The sequence below is a fragment of the Populus alba genome, chromosome 1, assembly GCF_005239225.2.
Source record: "Populus alba chromosome 1, ASM523922v2, whole genome shotgun sequence".
Lineage (NCBI taxonomy): Eukaryota > Viridiplantae > Streptophyta > Magnoliopsida > Malpighiales > Salicaceae > Populus > Populus alba.
This window is the reverse complement of record NC_133284.1, coordinates 54,230,564-54,253,386: the sequence shown is the minus strand read 5'-3', so window position 1 is coordinate 54,253,386 and position 22,823 is coordinate 54,230,564. Positions and strand designations below refer to the sequence as shown.

Sequence of the window (22,823 nt, the reverse complement as noted above, 5' to 3'; positions counted from 1 at the left end):
AAAAATGCTGTTTTTCTATGGTTTCCAAGCCTCCTCGCCTCCTCCTCAAAGGAAAAGGAAATCACTATTACAAACCCTTGATTACGCACTAATAATAAATCCTCTTTTCTACTGTAAAACATGCTTGTCGTCGAAGTCTTCTCCGAGAGATGCCCTCAACTAGCTAAGGTAAGTCCTAGCAAAAGCAAGTAAAAGCAATTCAACCAGAGGACGACGACGAAGATATATCAAATTTTTGAAAAAATTAAAAATTATTACTTTAAATTAATATTTTTTTAACATTTTCAAATCAACTTAATTGTTAATACTTAAAATAATTTTTAAAAATAATAAAAATATTATTTTAATTTATTTTTAATAAAAAATATTTTAAAAAACCATTATTACACTCTTAAAAACCTTCTATTCTGGTGGGGAACCTCCCTCTAAAGTAGTGTTTGGGGCTGCGTTTCTACCTGTATTTTGTAAAATTTTGAATTTTTTTTTGCTAAAATTGAGTGCGGTTTGTACTTTTTGGATCGTTTTGATGTGCTGATGTCAAAAATGATTTTTAAAAAATAAAAAAAAAAATCATTGACATGTATTTCGGCACAAAAAGCTATTTGAAAAGCAACCGCTACCACACTGTCAAACAAACTCTAAGTGGTCCACAACATTACATGGGGTCCAAAGAGAGAGAAGAAAAGTTTGGCTCTGCAATCATTTGAATTATGGGATCCAACGTTCTGAAATGTCTTTTGCCTCTTCTTCTTTTCAAAAAATATGCAACGACTACTAAACTGTTCTTGCCTTTATTCTCCTCTCTCTCTCTCTCTCTCTATATATATATATATATATATATGATCTAAGATTATATTTAGTACGTCAAGATTATTTAAAAATATTAAACAAATAATAATTTGATGTTTTAAAAAAGTTAAATATATCTTTAAAATATACTAAAATATAGTTTTAAATATAAAAATAAAGAGTGACTTAGTTTCTAGATCTCGATTTAAGAAATAAAACTGCTATGTAACAAAACGACAAAGCTCCTTTTTAAATTTGCGATTTGTGATTTAATTTTGCTAAGGAGAATCTACCGCTATTTCCCCCACCTACTTTTTTTGTTTCTTCACCAAACACTAGGATACCGTTGACAGGAAAAAAAAATTAAAAATAAAATAATGATGTGTTTGTACATGTAATAATAATAGTTGTTTTTAATTTTAAATAAAAAATAATTTAAAAACATTAAAAAAATTTAAAATTTACCTTAGTGATCATCACCAACACCAACAAGGACATCAGATGGTCTGGATCCACTGCTGATGATCCTCCTGTACAGGAGAACATTGCATGGTGTGGACTGTACATGTATCATAACGGACACTTTTACTAGCAAAAGACACGGTCACGTTATTAATTAATTAAAAAAAAAACAAAATCATACTCCAAAGTTTTGTAAAGCAATCCATGCCATCATTTTGCCCTGATCTTGCCCTCCAGTCCACCTATCCAGGGGCCCCAGAAATGACCACACTTGTCATCATCTGATTTGCTCCCTCGTTGCATTCCACTTGGCAGGACACTTTCAAGTCAAAACATTCCCATATTTTTTATATCCGCCAAGGATAAAATGGTAATTAACACTGTTGCCGTTTTTCAACCCGGGCAATCCAGTGAATTCACTCGCGATCTTAGTTGAAAATTGAAAAGAGTGATGCAATTTGCATTACTATTACTTTAATGTACAAGAAGGCGAAGGTCCAAGGAAGAGTGATACAACGCTGACGTTTCAATTTTGAGGAGGTCTTTCTATGGTATTTCCTCTTCGTGAGCATACACACACTCTCTCTTCCTCCTCTAGTGCTCTCAAACTTGTGAAGCAGTAGCATTTAATGCCTGGCTTCCGTTAGTTTTGAAGCTCTCTCTTTCACTACACACGAGAACCCTGCTTCCTTCACTTTCCATTTCATCTGGATAACTAGATTGGATCTGCTGCTCCACATTTATTAGCTCAAACTCCTATACTTCTTTGTTGAGCTTGCTGGATTTCAAGGAGACCCTTTACAGCAGGTACAGCCTTATAGGAATTGAAGTCTACTACTTTTCTTTGCAAGAGCTTGATGTTTCTTATCTATGGTGGTGGTGATGATCATGCGTAGTAGCTCTTCATTTTGGGCCATTCCTTGTGTTTTGTGCATGGCATCTATGCTTGGAAGTCTTGTTAATCTTCTCTGTATGGTTTCCAATTTTGTCAGATGTTCTTTCTTTTTTAGCGTTATTTTTCTTACCAGCTCTTGTTTATGCGTTAAGTGTTCATGTTTTAGTTCTTTCTTAAAGAGCATCACATTAATATCTTACCAAACTTCCTGCTCTAATAAAATTGGAATATTACTTTCCGTGTTTGAATTCTCACCAACTTCTTTCAAGTGTTCTGATCAGGTTTCTGTGCATTTTTATGGTCGTTTTTTGCAGTGATAAATAGTGTAGTACATCCTGGTGAGAGTACTAAGGCATAAAGATGCCTCAAGAAACCAGCAATGGCTCCATTTTTACCTCTCCTTGCAAGAATCTGAGAGGGTTAAAGGGTTTGATGTCCAGCAACGAGGCTTCTTACACCGAGGAGATTATTAATGACCGTGAATTAGCTCAAAGAAAAGCTGAAGAAGCAGGTAAGAATAGAGATCGCATTCCATATTTTACGATTACTAATTCACTTAGATTCTTACTCCAATGTTGTCTCTTTTGCTGGTTTAATAGTTTCTATGATTTTCACTTTGTTGAATTTTTGTCCACTATTCTTTGTTATAAATTTTCGAGTGGTCATATAATCATTTGCCTGAAAAAAAGATTGTGCAGCATATCATGATGAAAGGCAGAGTGTGGGGGATCACATAGAGTCGAGAATAAACTGGTGTTCATCACTTGTGCTGAAGTGGGTCCACATCAACCCCACTTTTATTTTTGGTAGCCGAAAGAAACGGTAGATTGGTCTTTTCTTTAGTGCAAAATCTTTGATTATTTGGAACTAGACCTACCCTCATAATCACCCTTTCTCTGGTATAAGCAACGAAACATTTAGCTAATAATAGCAGGGCCTCAAAAACATGGATCATGACTTGCTGCATTGATGTTCTGTCACAATATGAAGCATTTCTTTTATCGAAAAGGCGTAATTTGAAGCTGATGAACATTCATCCCTGTGAAACTCTCCTCCAGAAAGCAGGGAGGATTCTATCCTAAAGACTGGAATTAGAAAACACATGATTCGAATTTCAGAAGATTTGTTTTTTGAAATGCTAGTGGTGATGAATTATGTATTTTCCGATGCTGAAGAAAACCATGCCCTGACTTATTTTATACATCTGCTATTTTCACCAACCACACCTCAGAATTATGGAATTGGATAGTGAAGTGTGGGGCAGCATAGTGCCAAAGAAGAGGGAATATGGTCCCTAGCAATTCCTAATATTGAGGGCCATAAATTTAAAGGCAAGGTTGGTGGAGGTATGATATTGTGTACGGGAAAGTTTAAACAATTAGATGATTAAGGCTAGCTATTAAGAATTGCAGCTAGGGTTATTTGGCCTGGAGTTCTCTTGTTGAACAATAGTGAGTAGTAGGGGACCATGGTTTAATTGTTACCGCAGTACCTGCGGTGTTCACTTTCAAGCTCTATTAAGAATGATAATTGAAAAGAAAAGAAAAATAATAGGAAAATTATGTATTGCCCATTTTGTGGATTGAATTTGATACAATTTAGTGTAGCAAGCTAATTGCAAAAATGGTCGTGAATTCTTCATTGTCTATTGTTCATGCGTCTCAGCTTCAAGGAGGTACCAAGCAGCAGAATGGCTGAGGCAAATGGACAAGGGGGGATCAAGATCCCTGCCCAAAGAACCTTCTGAGGAAGAGTTTTGCCTTGCACTAAGAAATGGCCTCATTCTGTGCAATGTCCTCAATAAAGTCAATCCTGGTGCTGTTCTCAAGGTACGAGCTTCTTCAAACCCTGCATCAGTATTAGTATTGATACATGCATAGTGTTTTTTTTTTTTTCTAGATAGAAGCTTGCATTGACAATGTTAGGCTATCAGCATTCATGGATGAAACTGGCATATGTTCTACTTTGACAAGTGCATAATTCTAATCGGGACTCGACAATTTCTATAAACTTAGAGACGAGTCAACAATGTTCTGCTGGAATAATTATGATAAAATTCTTAATTGTTTCTTCTGATGTCGATGCTAGTTTTGTTTCATCTGTAAAATTGAAATAGGTGGTGGACAATTCGATTCTCACTGTGCAGTCAACAGAAGGAGCAGCACAATCTGCAATTCAGTACTTTGAGAACATGAGGAATTTTTTGGTGGCTGTTAAAGACATGAAGCTTTTGACTTTTGAAGCATCTGACTTGGAGAAGGTCTGTGATTCTCCCCAATACCTTCTAGACTGGTTTATGTGCACTGGAATTTGCTAATCAAGGCCTAGTTTTCCATTTATCTGCTATTCCAAGTGCAATTCAGACATTACATTTATTCATAGCATAAAGGGAGGAATTCTATCTCCATACCTCTGTTGTGCTTTATTTGTTGTCCCATGTCTCTTCTAGTTAAGCATTTTTGTGTTTAAAATCTTGGATACAGGGAGGTTCATCGAGTAAGGTTGTAGATTGCATTCTCTGTCTGAAAGGATATTATGAGTGGAAGCAGGCTGGTGGAATTGGGGTATGGAGATATGGAGGGCTTGTTAAAATCGTATCTTTCCCAAAGGAATTGCCATCTTCTTTGGTCGGCAGTGAAAGTGCTGATGAGTCTGTTGATGAATCTGAATCATCACAATATGAACAACTATTAGAGTTTCTTCATCTTTCTAATGAGGTCGCAATTGAAGAAACCAAAACTGCCAATGCTCTGGCCTTTCTTTTCGATCATTTTGGACTCAGACTTCTTCAAGCTTACCTTAAGGAGAGCAATGGGATTGAAGAGCTACCTTTGAATGGAATGGTAGGTAAGACCTTTTGAGTTTGTTTGCATATGTATACAATTGTATTAATCAGACCTGAGTACAAGCTACCTATTATGGGAATGAAATCCGACAACGGAAATCGAAAAGTAGACAGTTTTGTTGTCAATTCTATCATTCTATGGAATCTGATGTGATTATATGGGTGAAAACTTTCAGGTAGTAGATGCTTTGCTCAGCAAGGTGGTTAAGGATTTCTCAGCATTGCTTGTTTCTCAGGGCACACAGGTAATAAGAATTCCAGAGTCTCACTGTGTATTCTTTTCAATTCTATGTAAAAATGATTGCCTAAGATTAATATATCAGTAAGTCCAATGTTCCTGCCTTGAAGTAACAAGTAATGGTCTCTTTTTACCACTACTTGCAGCTTGGACTCCTCCTGAAGAAAATTTTGAAGGGCGATATTGGTTCCCTATCAAAGACTGAATTCATAGAAGCCATTTCCCAATATCTTAGACAAAGAACTAGTTTGGCTTCAAGTGATTTCTCCAAGTTTTGTGTCTGTGGTGGGAAAAAAGAAACTATTCGGCATATTGTTAGTAACTCTTCTGGTCACGCAGAAGTAATCGATCTTCATCAGAAACAGCTCGAGGTTTGAATGTTTGCCTATTAAAAGTTTACTCCTTCAGTCTTTCTAAAAAATTTACACTTCTTTTCCATGATATGTTTTTTGTTTATATTGACATAATTGATACTTACAGGAGCTAAGATTTCATTACAAGGAGACGAGGCAACAAGTGAAACAAATTCAAGCAGGTTGGGAGGAAGAAGTCGGCAGGCTTGGTGAGAACATTAAAATTTCTTATGTTAATCAGTGAATCTTCCGCATTTATTTAGAATGGTGTTCTGGACCTTAAAACATTCTGACTTTTATTACCTCAGAGCATCATATCAGGGACCTTGAAGTAGCATCTTCTACTTATCACCAAGTTTTAGAGGAAAATCGACAACTTTACAATCAAGTACAAGACCTTAAAGGTGGCCACTTCTTATTTAATGTCCTATTTAAGTTAAAAACTCTATGAATTTTATGAGATGGTAACATTTCTTTTTTGAGCAGGAACAATTAGGGTCTATTGTAGAGTCAGGCCCTTCTTACCGGGCCAATCGAGCATGCAATCTGCTGTCGACTATATTGGGGAAAATGGAAATATCATGATTGTTAATCCTCTTAAGAATGGGAAAGAAGCAAGAAAAGTGTTTTCCTTCAACAAAGTATTTGGATCAAATGTTACTCAAGGTATGATATCTTTCTTGTTGCAGAATTGTGTGATGGTGATCACTAAAGGTTCTGTAACTCTTCATGATGCAACCAAGTTTGAGGCCATCATTTGTTAAAGGGCCTTTGAGAAAAAAAATATAGTTATGCTTTCTTGTTTATCCACTGGTTTTCTGAAATGTTAATGATTTTCTTTTTCATTTTCAGAGCAAATATATGTGGACACTCAGCCGTTGGTCCGGTCAGTTCTAGACGGCTATAATGTTTGCATCTTCGCATATGGGCAAACCGGATCAGGGAAGACATATACAATGGTATACCATTGATTTTGAGTTATTAGCTGATAACATTTTCAACAACAGTAATTATGTAATTATGCACATCAGCTCGTTTTCTGTTTGATTTTTGACAGAGTGGCCCTGATTTGACTTCTGAAGAAACATGGGGTGTGAACTATCGAGCTCTGCGTGACTTATTTCAGATTTCAAAGACAAGGGGAGATGTCATTAAGTATGAAGTTGGAGTTCAGATGATAGAGATATATAATGAACAAGTGAGAGACCTCTTAGTCAGTGATGGCTCCAACAGAAGATATCCTTCAAAATTGACTTTATATATATTTACCTTCATAGCATGATGATTGCTTATAAGACTTTTATAAAATCTCAGATAATTTTATGCCTTGAGGAGTTGATTTACCCTAACTATACATACATTAGACATCCGTAACAATTCGCAGTTGAATGGACTTAATGTACCTGATGCAAGCTGGATTCCAGTATCAAGCACCCAAGATGTTCTTGATCTAATGAAGATTGGTCACAGAAATCGTGCCGTTGGTGCAACTGCTCTAAACGAGCGAAGCAGTCGATCTCATAGGTAGAAAGATTTATTTCTAGCAGAGTTTAAAATTCACTCTTCAAGTATTCATTGTGATGGTTCTGGCTTGCGGCAGTGTTTTGACAGTTCATGTCTATGGAAAAGAGTTGGTTTCTGGATCAATTCTTAAAGGCTGCCTACATCTAGTGGATTTAGCTGGAAGTGAAAGAGTGGATAAATCAGAAGCTGTTGGTGAAAGATTGAAAGAAGCTCAACATATTAACCGATCTCTCTCCGCATTGGGAGATGTCATCTCTGCTCTAGCACAGAAGAGTCCACATGTTCCCTATAGAAACAGCAAGCTTACACAAGTTCTGCAGGATTCTTTAGGTGCTCATCTGATCATAACAAGCAACCTTTTCCTTTCAAATATTTTTTCCTTTGTTTCATTTCTTCTTATTGTTTCTTTCCATATTTAGGTGGGCATGCTAAAACATTGATGTTTGTACATATAAATCCTGAACTTAATTCCATTGGGGAGACAATTAGCACACTGAAGTTTGCCGAGAGAGTAGCATCTATAGAACTTGGGGCGGCTAAATCGAACAAGGAAACCGGCGAAATCCGAGAGCTGAAAGAAGAGGTTTGCTTTTCTCCACTTGTTTATGCTGTTCTTTCAATATTTGATTCGTATGGGAAAATTATCTGATGCTTATTTCCATGTCTAGATATCAAATCTTAAACAAGCATTGGAGAGAAAGGAAGCAGAAATGGAGCAAATCAAAGGTGGTAGTACTAGAAGCACAACAGAATCTCAAAGAACAAGAGCAGTTTCTCCTTTCAGTGTGCCAAGATATGGTACAAATGCCAACTTCAAACCTGAGACATCTCAAAGGTCAAATGATGACACTAAAAGCTCAGAGGTAAAGAAAACATGAGACTATTTTATTTGCTGCAATCTTTAGTTACTTCTATTCTCAAGGAATATCCTGGGTTGGTTGATTTTGATTTTCAGGTTAGAAGTTGTTCTTCGGGTAAGCAAAGGAGATCAAGGTTTCCTTCTTCACTCACAGACAAGGAAATACTACCAAGGATTCCATTCTTAGGCGAAGAGATGTTAGCGAGCTCCAGAAAACCAAGATCACCATCCCCTCCTGTTAGAAGATCAATCTCAACAGATAGAGGAGCCCACATTAGAAGCAGGGTCAAGGAGACAGTTGAGAATCAACCAGTTGCAAGAGTACCATTCCCAGCTAGAGTGCCTATCAACAAATCCATTGCTGCAATTCCAGTGATCCCATCAGCAGATAACAGCTCAAAGGGTCCATATAAAGGCTCACAAGAATCGGTGAAGCAGGATAATATCTCCAACGCATTTTACAACTTCCAAAGGGTTAGCGCCAGGAAAGTATACCCAGAACATGACGAGGAGCAGTTTAGACAAGCTCTTAATATAAGACAAGGAGGCATTAGAAAAGTAAAAAATGAAAGCAAGGTTAAGGCAAAGCATCAACTGCCTGCAAAGTTCAATAAGTCTGATGTTGGGACAACAATGCTCTCTGATATATATGCTGGTGAAAAAATAGAGGAGCCACGAAAGAGCGACTTTTCAGAGCCAGAAAATGAGCATCTGCTTCCCGTGTCCCCAACAATAGGTGCTTTAAAGGTGAAGAAGATCCAGAGGAACTTCTCAAGGAACTCTCAGAATCTTGAACCAAGGTATGATTCAAAATGTTCTTTTCGAAGCCTCAACGCAAAGAAGTTTTCCCCCCTTCCTGTATGCCTTTGTATATCTATATGCCTGTGTTAATAATACTAGAAATGTCAATGATTTGCAGAGTTGTCCAAGCTGTGGAACCCTTAATACCTGGAAAACTTGAAAACAAGCTTCCAAATAACGTAACTCATACTGTTAAAGAAGGTGGAAACACATCTATGCCTGAATTCAGAAGGAGTCGATCTACTCCTCGCGGAAAGTTTATGATTTTACCTTGAGGATTGACAGAATATAGGATGAATTTACTTCCAATTAATATATTCTCAACTTGTTGTATAGTGACTGTTCTGTTTGAATACTGGCTTCATCTTCTTTTAAGAGGATTTTGAGGATAGTAGTCCAGATGACTTCCTTTCCACATGTCCTACACCATGGCAAATTTTCTTGTAATTTACAAGTCATGGTACTAATGTTCATCGCTTATGGATATACATCTTCTGTGTGTTCTTGTGCTTGCTTACACTGATCATTCTACAGCATCAAGGATTTTGTCAGTGTGAATTCATCCCATTTCAGTCTATTTTTGTTATACATGCCTGCATATCCAGCAGTTCATTTGGTTTAAGTAGGTGTAATTTGCATTATATAATACTAAGGATTAGTTTAATACTAAGAGATGTAACAAATACATATTGAATTTGTTCTTAAAGGCTTTATTGCTCGTTGCTTTGAATAAATGAATTGATTGTTAATCTTTAAAAATTTCATTAACACCACCTTTATTAATTGCTGCACTATTAATCAAGGTACATGAGCCTGGAAAACAAACTTAAAAGCTCTTTACAAAAAACTAAACCTGAAAGAATAAATGATGAAAAACAAAGCAGAAAATGTTGAAAACAAGGTAAAAGTGTAGAACATCTTCCATTCAATCTTTTTTTATATGATTCTTTAAACCAAAACTGATATATAATTAATTATAATAATTGTCAAAATTAATTCTTTGTATGACTTGAGCTCAAAACCTATTTTGCACAAGTTCTTTGTTTCTAAATGCTTTGGTGCCTCGCAGGCTTATTTTTAACTTTTTATTGTACAAGTTACAAGAAAATCTTATATTCTTTTTGAAATGGGATAGAGACAAATAGAACAAAAATTTTATGGTTTCATGTTGTTGGAAGAATACGAATATGAAGGAGTGAACCAAAGGGCACCAATAACAAAAATTATGAGAAAAAATTGTACTTGCTAAAAATAGTTGCAAAGTTCTGCTGAAGATGGGTACCAGACTTGGCCAAATTTAGCTAACTGAACTGCTTGGCTTAAAATTGATGGACAATAGCTACTTCCTATTAAAATTGCAGAGGAATAATTTCTGTTTCAGCCTTTTCTTTGACAGCCTCAGATTAGTTGCATTTCTCAAAGTTAACTAAACATTTCTTGATGTCACATTTTCATGAGTTTCCAAATCCATTAACTGAGTCTCCCGCAACATATGTTTTGATTCCTGCAAATTCCATACAAGGTCTCTCCCTGTCTCTTGAACATTTTGGTTCCTTCCTTATCTTCAATCACCATCGAGAATTGCGTCGGATTCAACGTGTGATATTGGTCTGTCAATGCCGATTAGGCCAAGGTAACCACCCTTTTTGCGTTTTCTTAAAGGAAGCTTGCATGGTATTAGATTTCTTAAGAAAGTTGATTGATATCTCTTTTGAGGACATATGACTGATGTTAATATGATGTTTTTCTGTGTTTTGCAGGTAGTTTTCCAATTCATGTGCATTGAAACAATCATTAATTGCTGCAGGGGAACTGCTTTTGGTGTTTGATCCTTTTATCAAGATTGAAATGTGTAGCCTGTTCCATCACAACATCTGCAAGATCAAGGCCTGATTTGTCGAAATAGAAGGCATTCATTACGTTTTACATTATGTTTGCTCATCTTCCAGGAGCTGAGCCAACTAACTATCCAAAACCGTCATCCACGGAGAAAGAAACCGAGGAGCAGACAACAAGCAAATCTCCTCAAATCTCTGTCACCTACATCTACACGGTGGAGGTAGCAGAATTGCTCAGCAATGTAACAGTTACATGGAACAAAAATGTTATGAACTGTTCTCTTAGCATTAGTGTAGAAAACCCTTCGGATGAAAGTCATTACACTTGCAAGATTGATATAAAGACTTGGCAGTTCTGGGGGAAAAAAGGTCTAAAATCTTTTGAAGTAGATGGAAAAAGAGTAGATGTTTACTGGGATTTTCGACAAGCGAAATTCTCAAACCATGCTGAGCCCTTATCAGATTACTATGTTGCTCTGGTCTCCAATGAAGAGGTGGTTTTAATGCTTGGAGATATGAAGATGGATGCCTTCAAGAGAACCAAAAAGAGACCATCATTGACAGAACCTATATTGCTGTGCAAGAAAGAAAATGTGTATGGGAAGAGATCATTTTGTGCCAAGGCATTGTTCCAAAAATACAAGACAGAACATGACCTCGTCATTGAATTTTCTTTGTCAGGACTAGGTGATCCTGAAATGGGGATTACCATAGACGGATTCGAGGTGATTCGAGTAATGAATTTGAATTGGAGATTTAGAGGCAATGAGAATATGAAAGTGGATGATGTTGGGGTACAGATTTTTTGGGATGTTCATGATTGGTTGTTTAGTAGCTCTAGCACAAGTCATGGATTGTTCATCCTGAAGCCAGCAGCAGAAGAAGGTGAGGATGATAGAGTTGGAGATGGCAGACATTGCAGAGGCAATGATGGAGGCATGTATGATTCACCAGAGGAAAGGTCTTCTTCAACACCAGGGTTTTTCCATGTTATAAATGCTTGGAAATATGAGTAGGGAGGGTATGATCAATCTTTGATTAAACTGTTGTTAATATTTTGCTGTTCTATACTTCTTCTATTAGACTAATAAGAAACATTTCTATGTTCAAAAACAAAGAAAATCAACTTTCCTTCTTCTTTTCTTTCTGTGCTTGTGTTGTTTGATCATTGATTGCAGCTGAAATCAAATCACTGGTGTTGTTAAATAGTCAAAAAATTATAGTTTTTTAGGCAGAAAAGCATGCGATTATAGGCAGAAAAAATAGAGGCTGAATCTTTAAGCTAAATGCCTGTCTTTTCTTACCTTTTTTTTGTTTGCACAAAGTTGTATTTCATTTCCGGGTTAAAGAACAATGCTTCATACCTATAAAACCCAACTTATCTGATAGCTCAATCTAATAACCTGGAGTTTAATTCAGATTAGATTTTATTTTTAATTTTAATTTATTTATCAAATAATGTTATTTTAGATTTAAAAAAAAAAACAAAATAGTATTATCTCATTTAAAAAAATACTAAATAATATTATTTTAATAAAATAAATAAATTAACCTGGTAAGCTACAAATTGACTTGGCCAACCACAACTTGTGCTATAATTATGCTCAACTTTACACCTATAAATTTGAGCTTAGCTGAAGCTCAACATCCATAAACCCTAAAAAAAAGTTGTTTATATATAGTGGCGGAGCTAAAAAAATTTAAATGAAGGGATAAATTATCAACAAATGCTTGATATTATATACTATATAGATATGTGTTATATGTAGAGAAATCAATTTAAAATACATGTACTAACTCATGTCAAGCAAAATTAATTTAGAATATTTTTAAAAATAAAAGCTTACATTATAATTATTCTTTTTCGACTTTTTATATTTTAAAATTGCTTCATAATAACTTTATTTTTAATTTTATTAAAGATATTCTTTCTCAATATATACAATTAAACTTTCATTCATCTATTTCTAAATCTTCAGGGATTAGTGAAATTATTGGCAACAATTCTTTGTTGACTTGTTGTTTTATACAAGTGGGTATATATATATATATTAATTTTTTTTATTGTGTCTCTAATTTTTTGAGTTGTTCAGTACTTCATTTTTAATCACCAGTAAGTTGATCACCATAACTTTTCATATGAAATTCATAACAAAATAAATATTAATTCATCAAAACTCATTTCAATTCATATTCATATGCATATGCATATAATATTATACATACACATATTAATTTTACAAATCTATAAATTATCATAAACTCTAATATTTTTAATAATTGATTATTAAAAAATAAAACTAAAATTAGACAATGGATTAAATAGAAAAAAATAAAAAACTCACCTGAAACATAAAGCATAAAATGTTACTTACTTAACTAATTAATAGTTTATGACTTGAAGAGAAATTTTGTAGAATGAAGAGAGGTAGTAACAATAATTTAAAAAGAAGAAGAAGAAAAGCTTGGATCAATTAGTTATTAATAAAAAAAAATTAAACTTATTAAGTTATTATATTAAAATTCTAAAATAAAAAAAATACTTAAAACAAAAAAGATTAAGGAGCAATTACTCTTTAATCTCCATTGTGGTTCTGCCATTGTTCACATATATAATGCTTCCATGATATCACATTTTATTTTTATTTTGCAATCATATTGCAAAAGATTAAAGAAATGGAGTACATTATTTTATTGAAAATCACAAGTTTTACTTGATAATTTTCTATTTATAGGTACATACTATTTATTTTATTATAAGCTTGACTAATTTGAATTTAACAATAGTATAAGATATTATGAATGCACAAAATTGTTTTACAGTAAATTTAATAACTCTTCAATCTAGAACCTTGTTTATATTTTTTTTATTAAACTATATTATTTTAATTTTTTTAAATAACAACTTGAATTAATTAGAATTAATTCTTAATTCTCAACTTGGTTAGATCTTATAACTATAATTATGATTATAAATCTCATCTCCTTTTATATTATTAAAAAACTTCTAAACATCATTTTCTCATACTAAAAATATGAAAATTATTATTTTTTCTTTCATGTGTTTATAATAATTCACTAATTCAGTAGAAAGAATTAATATGAAATGAAAACCATCCAAATAATCATAATAATAATAATAAGAAGTTCCTTCCCTCCATGGACGTTAATTAACTGCACCAACTGACAAAGTCATCTTCCACGCGCCTATAAAAACAATGCCCCTACGCGCGATTTAAACAAAAACCCCCTCTCTTCTACATTAGGGTTTAGCAATTATTCTGTAAAGGAACTTGAAAATCAAACTCCAAAATGTCAATTTTCGCGGGAAATCTAGCCTCCAAAGTCTCATTATCTCTTCATTTTCGCGTCTCCGTCATTCCCTGGTAAGATTCTTCTCTCAAATTCATTTACCTTCTCCTTGGTTGCTGAGAAAATGAAGGAAAAGGAAAGAAAGTCTGTATTTGGCCAAATTTTTCCCTCTTCTTTAACAGATAAATTAAAGAAATTTGATTTATTTTTCCATTTAATTTTGTGTGTTTATGATTTTAAGCTTAAAGATTCAAACTTTTTTAATCAGCTAAAAGTAATTAGTCTTCAATCATTAAGTGTTTATTTATTTTGATTTCTTTTTTTGGTTGGTTAGTTAAAGTGATAAAGTCTTGATTTTTTTGGAGGGGGAAACAGTTAAAAACTACAGCTTTAATCAGCCAAAGAGCTGAAGCGCTCATTATACGTCAAATCTTGATTTACTCTCATTTATTTTTGCGGTTATAGTAAAAATGGGAAGTGATCTTGTTGGTTAAAATTATATGTTTTCGATAATTTGTAGGGTAAAGAGAAACAATGCTATACTGTGTTTAAAAGGAAGGGAGTTTAACAGTTCATCGGTTCCGGTTAGATACACTCCTAAGAGATCTTCAAAGAGTGATGAGATAGAGAATTCTTTGCCTATGAAAGGTGATAAAAAGAGGGTATTTGGTAAAAATTTGGATGGTGTAAGTGGAAATTCTGGTTTTAATGACAAGGCAAAAGGTCGAACGGGTTCTCAGAAGAGAGTATTTGAGAATCCCTTGCCTGTGAAGAGTTCTGAGAAGAGGGTATTTGATAAAAACTTGGATGGAGTCCGGGGAAATTTTAGATTGAATGAGAAGGTGAAAAATCAAAATCAAATATGCAATGAGAGCCTGTCGTTTGATGATGCTTGGCAAGGTAATTCTGTTATTGACAATGTTTTTCTTTTTTCTTAATATTTGAATGAGAATTAAGCTTTGAGTGGATGTTAATTATTGATTAGTATCTTGTATTTATGTGGCATGTGTTTATGCTGTTAGGATTTTAATTATCAGTGATGATTTGGAAAGCTTATGCATGTATGAGCTTCCAGCTGTTCCTTTAACCCGCTTGCTCTATACTTGAAGAGACAATCGGGTTCAGGGCATCGGAAGCATATATAAATGGCCGGCACTATGTGCTTCCACAAGTGCAAGCTTTCAAAATGATTTAGTTTCTAGTTATCTGGTTATATGCAGTTTAAAACTGTACATTTTGAATTGGTTAATAGGACTTTAAGAGGTCATCTTAGTTTTTGTTCTCATAGTTTCCTACACGCATCCTCATCCCTTCTGTGCATGTTCATTATAAGCAAGCATCAGTACAATGCCATCATTAACAATGTTTTGCATGTATAGCTGCGTGTTTCTGTATACCATTTCCCCCTGTTCTCGCACTAAGTTCAACTTCAATTTGTTTATGTTCATCAGTCAAGCAAAATGCTTTAGAGGTAACAGCATTTTCACAGTTAGGAGAAAAAATCAATCATGAATTGGAACCCAGAAGTCATGAACTCATGGGGGAGCCTGAAGAGGATGTTGAAGAGAGTGTAATGCAACAAGAAAAGGATATTTCTAATCAGAGCATGGTAGTGCATAAAATTATGCAAGATGCTGAAAAGGTGGCCGTTGGTTTACTTGCAAGAAGGTTAAAGCATAGTTTTAATTTTATTGCCTTGTTACTATTCTTTGTTGGTTGTTAGCAATGTCATATAATTGCTTCACTTCTTAACTGAAATGCAACATTTGAGTTTTGCAATTCAAGTGATTCATTCCTGATGGCAATCATATGTTAGCAATTGGAATACCTTCATTACATTTTCCTCTCACGTGTCTCAAACAGCAGTACAATTTGTAATAATTACTCATGGATTTCTATGCTTGCTGCAGTAACATATTTCACGGTTGTAAACCCTCTTAATTATTTAGTCTTACAAAATGAACCAAATGTTAAGACCTGAGATCTCAATGCCCCTTGAATTCTCATGTTCCATCCTGTTAGCTAACTACCATTGTAGTTCGAGACTCAATTAACTTGAATTGCTTGGATAGTTTTAAATGGAAAGGGGATATATATATATATATATTTTTTTTACTAATATTGTTAAGGGCACATTTCTCTGTGTGGACCTATCACCTTAAGCTTGTTTGCTTTCCTCACAGAGCATATACAGCTGTTGAACTGAGAAAGAAATTGCATGGAAAAAGATTTCCTCCTGATATCGTGGAGGCAGTGATTGGTGATTTCGAGAGCAGGTGCATGGCTGACTTAATTTTATGAAGTTTTATTTTCAGGCTGTCTTATGTGTTCCCATATTCTTGTTACACGCTTTTAATACTTGATGTCATTTGCTCTTTTCACTGAGGAAATTTTGTGCTTCCACAAGCATTAAAATATAGACCTTAATCTTTTCTTTTTGTTTCAGAGGGCTGGTCAACGATGGCTTGTACGCAGAAACATATTCTCGATCTAGATGGTCTTCCTCAAGCTGGGGACCTAGGCGGATCAAGAAAGTAATCTAATTCTCTCAGCTCATCCTTTCCTGACAAAATCTCTAACTAATGCTGTGTAGATAACATTATTCTATCGTTGTATTCTGTCCTTTTTCTGGTTAGCTTCACGTTCAGCTTCACCATTTGTCACCTGATAAATGTCACTCTATTTTTATCTTTTTTATTTTTTTAAGAAAATTATATTTCATTGCTAGAACCTAGGCATCTACTGCAATATCTCATTACTAAAGAATCCATTTATTTGGCAAACTTGATTTGGAATGGTATCTTTAGAGGAAGGGTCAAAATATAATAATCGTAGTTTGGTCTTAAAAGTTTTGCTAGTTTGTTTTTATGAGATTGCTGGCAAAGAGAGATAGGTGTATGGAGTAGGTTACCAGAACAGTTGGTGAAATGCTAATAAAGTAAGCTGCAGCGAAGCAATATGACTTAGACTTCAAAAATGCAGTGGCTCCTAGCTAGCTGCAAGAGATCAGGATTCATATTCATTGATGATGATAAGATCATTGCGTGTTAGTGAACAATGACTTTAGTGGATAAATTCCAGTTAGTGCACTTTTTCCAATAGAAAACAAGAAAAAGAAGGGAAAGGAAGAAAAGATAAATAATAAATGTTTTTAGTTTCTGTTATTTGAATGAAAAATGTGTTGACTACTTGGTATTGGAGTGTAATTGTTTGAACAGGCGTTGTCCAACAAAGGAGTGAGTGAAGCTGATACAGACAAGGCACTAAAACTGGTTTTTGAGGATGGTGACTCCGATGAACAAGAATCAAAAGTGGGCATGTCAAAGATTTCTATGGATCAGCTATTGATTCAGGCTTCAAAACAATGGCTACGAGGTCAGGATGTTCCCAAAGATACACGAAAATCAAGACTTATTCGGTGGCTTCAGTATCGTGGTTTCAACTGGGATGTTGTTAATTTTGTATTGAAGAAGCTAGAATCACAGCATATCTCCTAGAGCACAATAAGAGCCATTCCTGGTGCCAACTCAGGAATGAATGTGGGCCATTCCCAAATTAGCTAATGGTCCATCTGGTCACTTGAGTTGTAAGTTGCTTAATGTGGATAGAATTACTGTCTCCAGTAGCACACACTCGGCTGTGGCCTAAATGTTGGACACTTCAACTCTTACTGTGCAAGTTTTAGGTTGCATCAGCATACCCCAGTGCCATCACATCTTGTAGACTGAAGTCCACCTGAATGAAGACAGCCTCCAAGACAAAGCAGCAAGTGGAACAACTAGATTTTGGAAGATCATCACAGTTTTTACACATAATGGGAATATTCATGCACCCAGGAAGTGCAAAATTTTCATTGAGATCTTGTTAGTGTTGGTTCACATGTCAACTCTTCTGATTTGCCCTTGAAAACAAAAACCACTAATTACTCCACTTCCGTACCTCATCTTTATGCTGTAGAAAAATACTGGAACTTGTGTATTATTATTAGACAGAGATTGGACTGCCTTATGTCTCGCCCCTGACTGCTATAATTTTCAAGTGGGTCTCAAAACCTTTTGAACGTGAGCAACAGTTGTTTATAAATCATTATCTTGTTATTTATATACGGGTATGATGGTCCTGCTTGTGCATGTGCTTCTGAATTAAGACCTGCAGTCTTTTCTAAACCAAGTTTAGTATCCTTTGAAAGAGTTTTTTCTTGTTCATTGCTGGAAAGTCTCTCTCAGACAGCACATGGTCATGTGATGAAAGAAACGTGGGTCCATGTGAACTCGGCTGGAAAGACTGGTCTTATTGTGTGTGTGTGTGTGTGTGTGTGAGTGAGTGAGGGAGAGAGAGATAGAGAGAATACATTACATGGAAATAAGTTCCAATTACATAGATCCAAATGAACCAATCATTGGTCCAGCTTCTACATAGCCTGCAGTCATTCTCTTGCCACTATCCCTGCTTCCAAGATAATCCAATCCACCTCTAGTATTGGAGCTATCAAACAGCTTTCAATTTAACCCTCTATAAGCCCCAAAAGCTCTTATTTTTGTTACATTTGTTAATGTTCTTGACTGAATTTACTCGAAGGAATCAGGAGTAAAATCTACAACACCATATATAGTGAAAACTACAATTCAAAAGGGTAAAATTACACTAAAAATTCCCACTGTGGTTGCACATTTTAATGGATCCTTCTATGGACAAAAGCACTCAAACCTCCTATTTTCCAAGGCTTTATTCAATAATTGATTGAATCATCTGAGAAGTTGAAGGAACAGTTTGAAGATCCTTGTGAAACGACAATCCTAGCCGGAGGTGATGAGCGAACGGCTGTCAAATTAACCCCCTTGGACAGGTCAGGTTCTGCCCTTACGGTATCGACGTGCCGAATCTCCTTTAACATTGCAACAACATCCTTCATCATTGGACGATCATCAACTCGAGTGCTGATGCACAGGAATGAAACTGCTAATGTTTGGAGCATTTCATGCATTGTAGGGTCAGCTCTCCCTATAAGCTTTGAATCAAGAATGTCAGCTGGATCTTTCTTGCTAGCTAAATGCTCCCTAACCCACTGAACCAAATGTGCACCACCAGGCAAAGTTGGGTCTAATGGATGCCTCCCTGTTAAAACCTCTAGAAGCACCACGCCAAAACTGTACACATCACTTTTCTCGGTAATACGCTGCATCGATGCATGCTCTACGGGAAAAAAACCAAGAACAATTAGACATGATTAGTGATTTAGTAAACTGAATTAATTGAAGTGACAAAATTAATTTGATTGAACCAGAATCAAGAAGTACCTGGAGCCATATATCCATAAGAACCAGCAAGTTGAGGCCTTTGAGTTGGCTTGCAAAAATCATCATCAGAATTGTTATTCACCACCCTTGCTAGGCCAAAGTCAGCTAGGTAAGGTTCATAGCCTGGTCCTAACAGAACATTCATGGCTTTAACATCCCCATGTAGAATTGGTGGGAGACAGTCATGGTGCAGGTATGCAAGTGCATGTGCCACACCTAACAAAACATCATATCTAGCTTCCCATTCTGCTCCTCCCTTGCCAGCACCATGAAGGAGTGAACTCAAGCTTCCATGTGGGAGATAATCATAGAAAAGCAACTTCAAATTCTTGTTTGAACACCAGCCTAGAAGCCGGACAATGTTTCGGTGTCTGATTGAACCGAGAGTCTGAATTTCAGAATTGAAAGCACCAGACTCTTCTGATGACCACATCTTCTTTACTGCTATCATCTCCCCGTTGGGAAGAATAACCCTGTACACAACTCCAGAGCTGCCAGTGCCTATGACATTAGCCGACGTTAGATTTTTTACTATGTCGTCAACGGAGAATTCAAGCTTCTGATACAAAGTCATTTCCCAAGTATCATCTTCCATCAGCCCATGACTACCAATGCGAGCACGAACTAGCATGTAGATAGCTAGTAGTATTAGAACTGCACTGGCACTTAGAAGAACAGACATCAATAGTTTCATTGCTGATCCAGTGTGTGCTCCAGGTCCCAAGCGGACTCCTGGTGTTACTACACCTCCAGCAATGTAGAGACCTTGATTTGAAGCAAGGTCACTAAGCGGAAGCTTTCGAAAAAATGGGGTGTTAGGCAATTCACCAGAGAAATCATTGAAGGAGACATTAAGCAAAACAAGGTTTTGGAGATTTGCAAGAACATCTAAGCTTCCTTCAAGCTTGTTGTGAGAGATGTCAAGTACTCCCAACTTGCTCAGATCAGAGAATTGGGATGGGATCTTGCCGGAAAACTGGTTGCAGCTAAGATTGAGAGAGATATCCAGGGCTGGGATTTGACCAAGTTCCCTTGGGATTTCTCCAGAGAAACCATTGTCTCCAAGGTTAAGCAATTGTAGCTTACTGCATGACATTATCTCAGCTGGAATTCCACCTGAAAGCTGATTCTTCGCCAAATTAAGCTTGGTTAATTCAGTCAATGACCCAATGCGATGAGTCAGTGAACCTGTAAGCCTATTGTCTGAGACATCCACATACTGTAGGCTCTTAGGCAGAGTATCAGGTACAGAACCAGTGATCCCATTCGAATGGAGATCAAGAAACTCGAGGTTTTGACATCCAGATATTGATAGAGGGATTCCTCCAACAAGAAGATTGTTACTCAAATCAACGAAATTCAAAATCTTCAAATTTCCGATCTCCGATGGAATAGTACCTCCTAACCTGTTGCCATTCAGCCTCAACCTATACAAGTTGGTGCAGTTCCCTATATCAGGTGGTATAAAGCCAGATAAATCATTGGAAAGTATCAGTAACTTGCTGAGATTCTGCAATCCAAAAATCTGCTTTGGTATTGAGCCAAAAAGACTGTTAAATGATAGATCAAGAGCCTGAAGATTCTCGCACTCTGAAAGAGACTCTGGGATATTGCCTGTTAGATTGTTCTGCCAGGCAAAGAATAGAGTCAGGCTCTTTAGGCTGCCGATACCAGCAGGAATCTCACCGGAGATTTCATTGTTGTCTACTTCTAATTGACTGAGAGCAGTACAATTGGTGATTTCAACAGGTATGGTACCTGTTAACTGATTAACGCTCAGCTGAAGCTCTTCAAGCTTCAAAAGGTTTCCAAAGCTTCTCGGTATGCTTCCTGTTAGAAGATTCTCGGATAAATCAATGACTGTAAGCTCTGTGCAACGTCCAAGCTCATCTGGGATAGCCCCTACTATGCTGTTCTGCCACAAGAGAAAACTCTGAAGCTTGCTGAGTTTCCCAATTCGCCTCGGGATTGGACCGGAAATAGAATTCTGATACAGATACAGGTTCTGCAACTCACTGCAATCTCCAATCTCTTCTGGGATAGAGCCTGACAAGAGTGCTGTGTAAATGGCTACTGTTTGAATCCTTTTCAGCTTCCCAATTGATGAAGGAAGACTCCCAGAAATGCTGGTTTCAGCGAGCCCTAAAACAACCAAGTTGGTGCAGTTTCCAATCTCCTGAGGCAGCTCACCCCTCAGATTTTTGTTCCCACCTGCTCTAAAAATCTGCAATCTGCTTAATGCTCCAATGCTCTGCGGGATTTCGCCACTGAGTTGATTGTCGAAAAGAGTCAGATACACTAGACTTGAGAGGTTTCCAATATCAGAAGGAATGGCACCTTCAAGAAAATTTGTGTTGAGAGACAAATTTTGCAACTTCCTTAGTCTACATATTTCCCCTGGGATTTCACCCGAGAGAGAATTATCACTAAGATCAATGAGAGTAAGCTCAAGATAATCTCCGAACGCTTTTGGTATTGCACCGGTAAGATTGGTTGATGAAAGGATAAGGCTCTTCAAGGACTTGAGAGGCTGGAAATTTGAAGGCAGTGGGCCTTGCAAATTTACTGCCTTCAAGTTTATCTCTATAATGTTGCCATTTGAGTTGCAATGGACCCCAAACCATTTGCATGGACTTGAGTCTAAAGGGCTCCAAGAATTTAGTACATCTGTGGAGGTGTTTAAACTGTTCTTCCATGCTAAAAGAGCTTGGCCTTGCTCGTCAATGGAGTAGCAAGAACGCAAGAGAAGAGAGTTTATGGACAGAAGTAAGGTGAAGGAGAAGATATTGGGAGGAAGTAAGCGATTCCTTAGAGGTGCAGGCATTGCTGCTGGTAGAAGAGAAGAGTTGGTCTGTGTTGGGATTGTTGAGGGAGGAACCCCATGTTTTGTTTATAGAAGAAAAGCAGAAGATCTGGATCCAAGTCCACCACCTTCTGTTTTCTTTTTTCTTTTTTCTTTTTTCTTTTTAATTATTAATATTGTATTTGGCATAGCTGTTAATTCAGAGATGGTGATGCAGATGGATACTAATTTGGCTTTATTTAAGTCATTAGTAGATGGATGCTGCTATTGATATCACCTTCTTTTGCTCTTGCTGTCATTTACCAAGCAAAGTGTTTTTGTACTTTCCTTCCAAAGTTCAATTTCAGTTTGCTACATTCTGTACAAAACTTTTGGAGTTTTTTTTCTTCAAAAAAAAGGTGATATTCTAGGTTCTTGTCAACATTGATATTGAATCAGGATTGATAAATTAACTCGGTAACTCATCCATTCAAGACTAGATATGGATCAGATTTCAAATTAAATTGGTGAAAGTTAATCAATTAAACACAATCATTCTAATGAATCAACCGATCACTAGGTCGATCTAATTAAAATCCGAATCTATATTGGATGACTTGTTAACCAAAATTTTCCTTTCTAGGATTCAAATTTAGAGCTATTCTATATGGTTTCCACTTTCCAGGTCGAGCTGCTGTCACTCTTGTTAGCAGAGTCAAGTTGATTGACTGATATTATGCTTACAAACGAGTCCTGAGGCTGAGAGACTAATTGAAAAATCAAAAAGTAACATCTTCAGGGCATGGTTGATTGAAGGGTTTAGATTTT

General features: G+C 36.1%; 5 protein-coding genes across 6 annotated transcripts; 4 read left to right on the top strand and 1 right to left on the bottom strand.

The window, feature by feature from the left end:
* Positions 1–1,688: 1,688 nt before the first annotated feature.
* LOC118037719 (kinesin-like protein KIN-14F) lies at positions 1,689–9,285 on the top strand. The gene is made up of 17 exons (XM_073408547.1): positions 1,689–2,058; positions 2,461–2,657; positions 3,812–3,975; positions 4,263–4,406; positions 4,630–4,993; positions 5,172–5,236; positions 5,376–5,600; positions 5,710–5,791; positions 5,891–5,986; positions 6,069–6,248; positions 6,435–6,541; positions 6,640–7,106; positions 7,183–7,436; positions 7,526–7,689; positions 7,775–7,969; positions 8,062–8,765; positions 8,885–9,285. Exons 2-12 carry the CDS (start codon positions 2,507–2,509, stop codon positions 6,862–6,864), a joined length of 1,803 nt encoding a protein of 600 aa, XP_073264648.1. The 5' UTR covers positions 1,689–2,058; positions 2,461–2,506; the 3' UTR covers positions 6,865–7,106; positions 7,183–7,436; positions 7,526–7,689; positions 7,775–7,969; positions 8,062–8,765; positions 8,885–9,285.
* Positions 7,163–9,041, top strand: LOC140955338 (kinesin-like protein KIN-14F). Its single transcript, XM_073407821.1, has 5 exons — positions 7,163–7,436; positions 7,526–7,689; positions 7,775–7,969; positions 8,062–8,765; positions 8,885–9,041. The coding sequence occupies exons 1-5, from the start codon at positions 7,163–7,165 to the stop codon at positions 9,039–9,041; spliced, it is 1,494 nt and encodes a 497-aa protein (XP_073263922.1).
* A 465-nt stretch (positions 9,286–9,750) lies between the features above and the next one.
* Positions 9,751–11,620, top strand: LOC118037701 (uncharacterized). Its single transcript, XM_035043777.2, has one exon. The coding sequence runs from the start codon at positions 10,697–10,699 to the stop codon at positions 11,618–11,620; it is 924 nt and encodes a 307-aa protein (XP_034899668.1). The 5' UTR covers positions 9,751–10,696.
* Positions 11,621–13,832: 2,212 nt separating this feature from the next.
* Positions 13,833–17,981, top strand: LOC118037718 (uncharacterized). Of its 2 annotated transcripts, XR_004685657.2 has the most exons (7): positions 13,833–13,990; positions 14,437–14,816; positions 15,368–15,584; positions 16,100–16,192; positions 16,363–16,450; positions 17,135–17,502; positions 17,602–17,981. XR_004685657.2 is itself a non-coding variant. In XM_035043795.2 (6 exons), exons 1-6 carry the CDS (start codon positions 13,917–13,919, stop codon positions 17,411–17,413), a joined length of 1,131 nt encoding a protein of 376 aa, XP_034899686.1. In that variant the 5' UTR covers positions 13,833–13,916; the 3' UTR covers positions 17,414–17,981. The 2 variants fall into 2 exon arrangements, 1 of the variants encoding a protein (XP_034899686.1); XM_035043795.2 differs by having other exon boundaries at positions 17,135–17,981.
* A 287-nt stretch (positions 17,982–18,268) lies between these two features.
* On the bottom strand, positions 18,269–22,266 carry LOC118037717 (leucine-rich repeat receptor-like serine/threonine-protein kinase RGI4). Its single transcript, XM_035043794.2, has 2 exons — positions 19,214–22,266; positions 18,269–19,109 (listed from the first exon to the last, which is right to left on the bottom strand). The coding sequence occupies exons 1-2, from the start codon at positions 22,035–22,037 to the stop codon at positions 18,646–18,648; spliced, it is 3,288 nt and encodes a 1,095-aa protein (XP_034899685.1). The 5' UTR covers positions 22,038–22,266; the 3' UTR covers positions 18,269–18,645.
* Positions 22,267–22,823: the final 557 nt, after the last annotated feature.

Excerpts from the sequence above, each read along its gene's own strand:
- LOC118037701 (XM_035043777.2), top strand. The coding sequence starts at position 10,697 with ATGTTTGCTCATCTTCCAGGAGCTGAGCCAACTAACTATCCAAAACCG.
- LOC118037719 (XM_073408547.1), top strand. The coding sequence starts at position 2,507 with ATGCCTCAAGAAACCAGCAATGGCTCCATTTTTACCTCTCCTTGCAAG. Across the intron at positions 4,994-5,171 it reads ACCTTTGAATGGAATGGTAG|TAGATGCTTTGCTCAGCAAG; the intron begins GTAAGACCTTTT and ends ACTTTCAGGTAG. Across the intron at positions 6,542-6,639 it reads CAGGGAAGACATATACAATG|AGTGGCCCTGATTTGACTTC; the intron begins GTATACCATTGA and ends GATTTTTGACAG.
- LOC118037718 (XM_035043795.2), top strand. The coding sequence starts at position 13,917 with ATGTCAATTTTCGCGGGAAATCTAGCCTCCAAAGTCTCATTATCTCTT. Across the intron at positions 16,193-16,362 it reads ATTGGTGATTTCGAGAGCAG|AGGGCTGGTCAACGATGGCT; the intron begins GTGCATGGCTGA and ends TTTTTGTTTCAG. Across the intron at positions 16,451-17,134 it reads GACCTAGGCGGATCAAGAAA|GCGTTGTCCAACAAAGGAGT; the intron begins GTAATCTAATTC and ends TTGTTTGAACAG.
- LOC140955338 (XM_073407821.1), top strand. The coding sequence starts at position 7,163 with ATGGTTCTGGCTTGCGGCAGTGTTTTGACAGTTCATGTCTATGGAAAA. Across the intron at positions 7,437-7,525 it reads AGTTCTGCAGGATTCTTTAG|GTGGGCATGCTAAAACATTG; the intron begins GTGCTCATCTGA and ends TTCCATATTTAG. Across the intron at positions 7,690-7,774 it reads TCCGAGAGCTGAAAGAAGAG|ATATCAAATCTTAAACAAGC; the intron begins GTTTGCTTTTCT and ends TTCCATGTCTAG.
- LOC118037717 (XM_035043794.2), bottom strand. The coding sequence starts at position 22,037 with ATGCCTGCACCTCTAAGGAATCGCTTACTTCCTCCCAATATCTTCTCC. Across the intron at positions 19,110-19,213 it reads TTATGGATATATGGCTCCAG|AGCATGCATCGATGCAGCGT; the intron begins GTACTTCTTGAT and ends TTTTTCCCGTAG.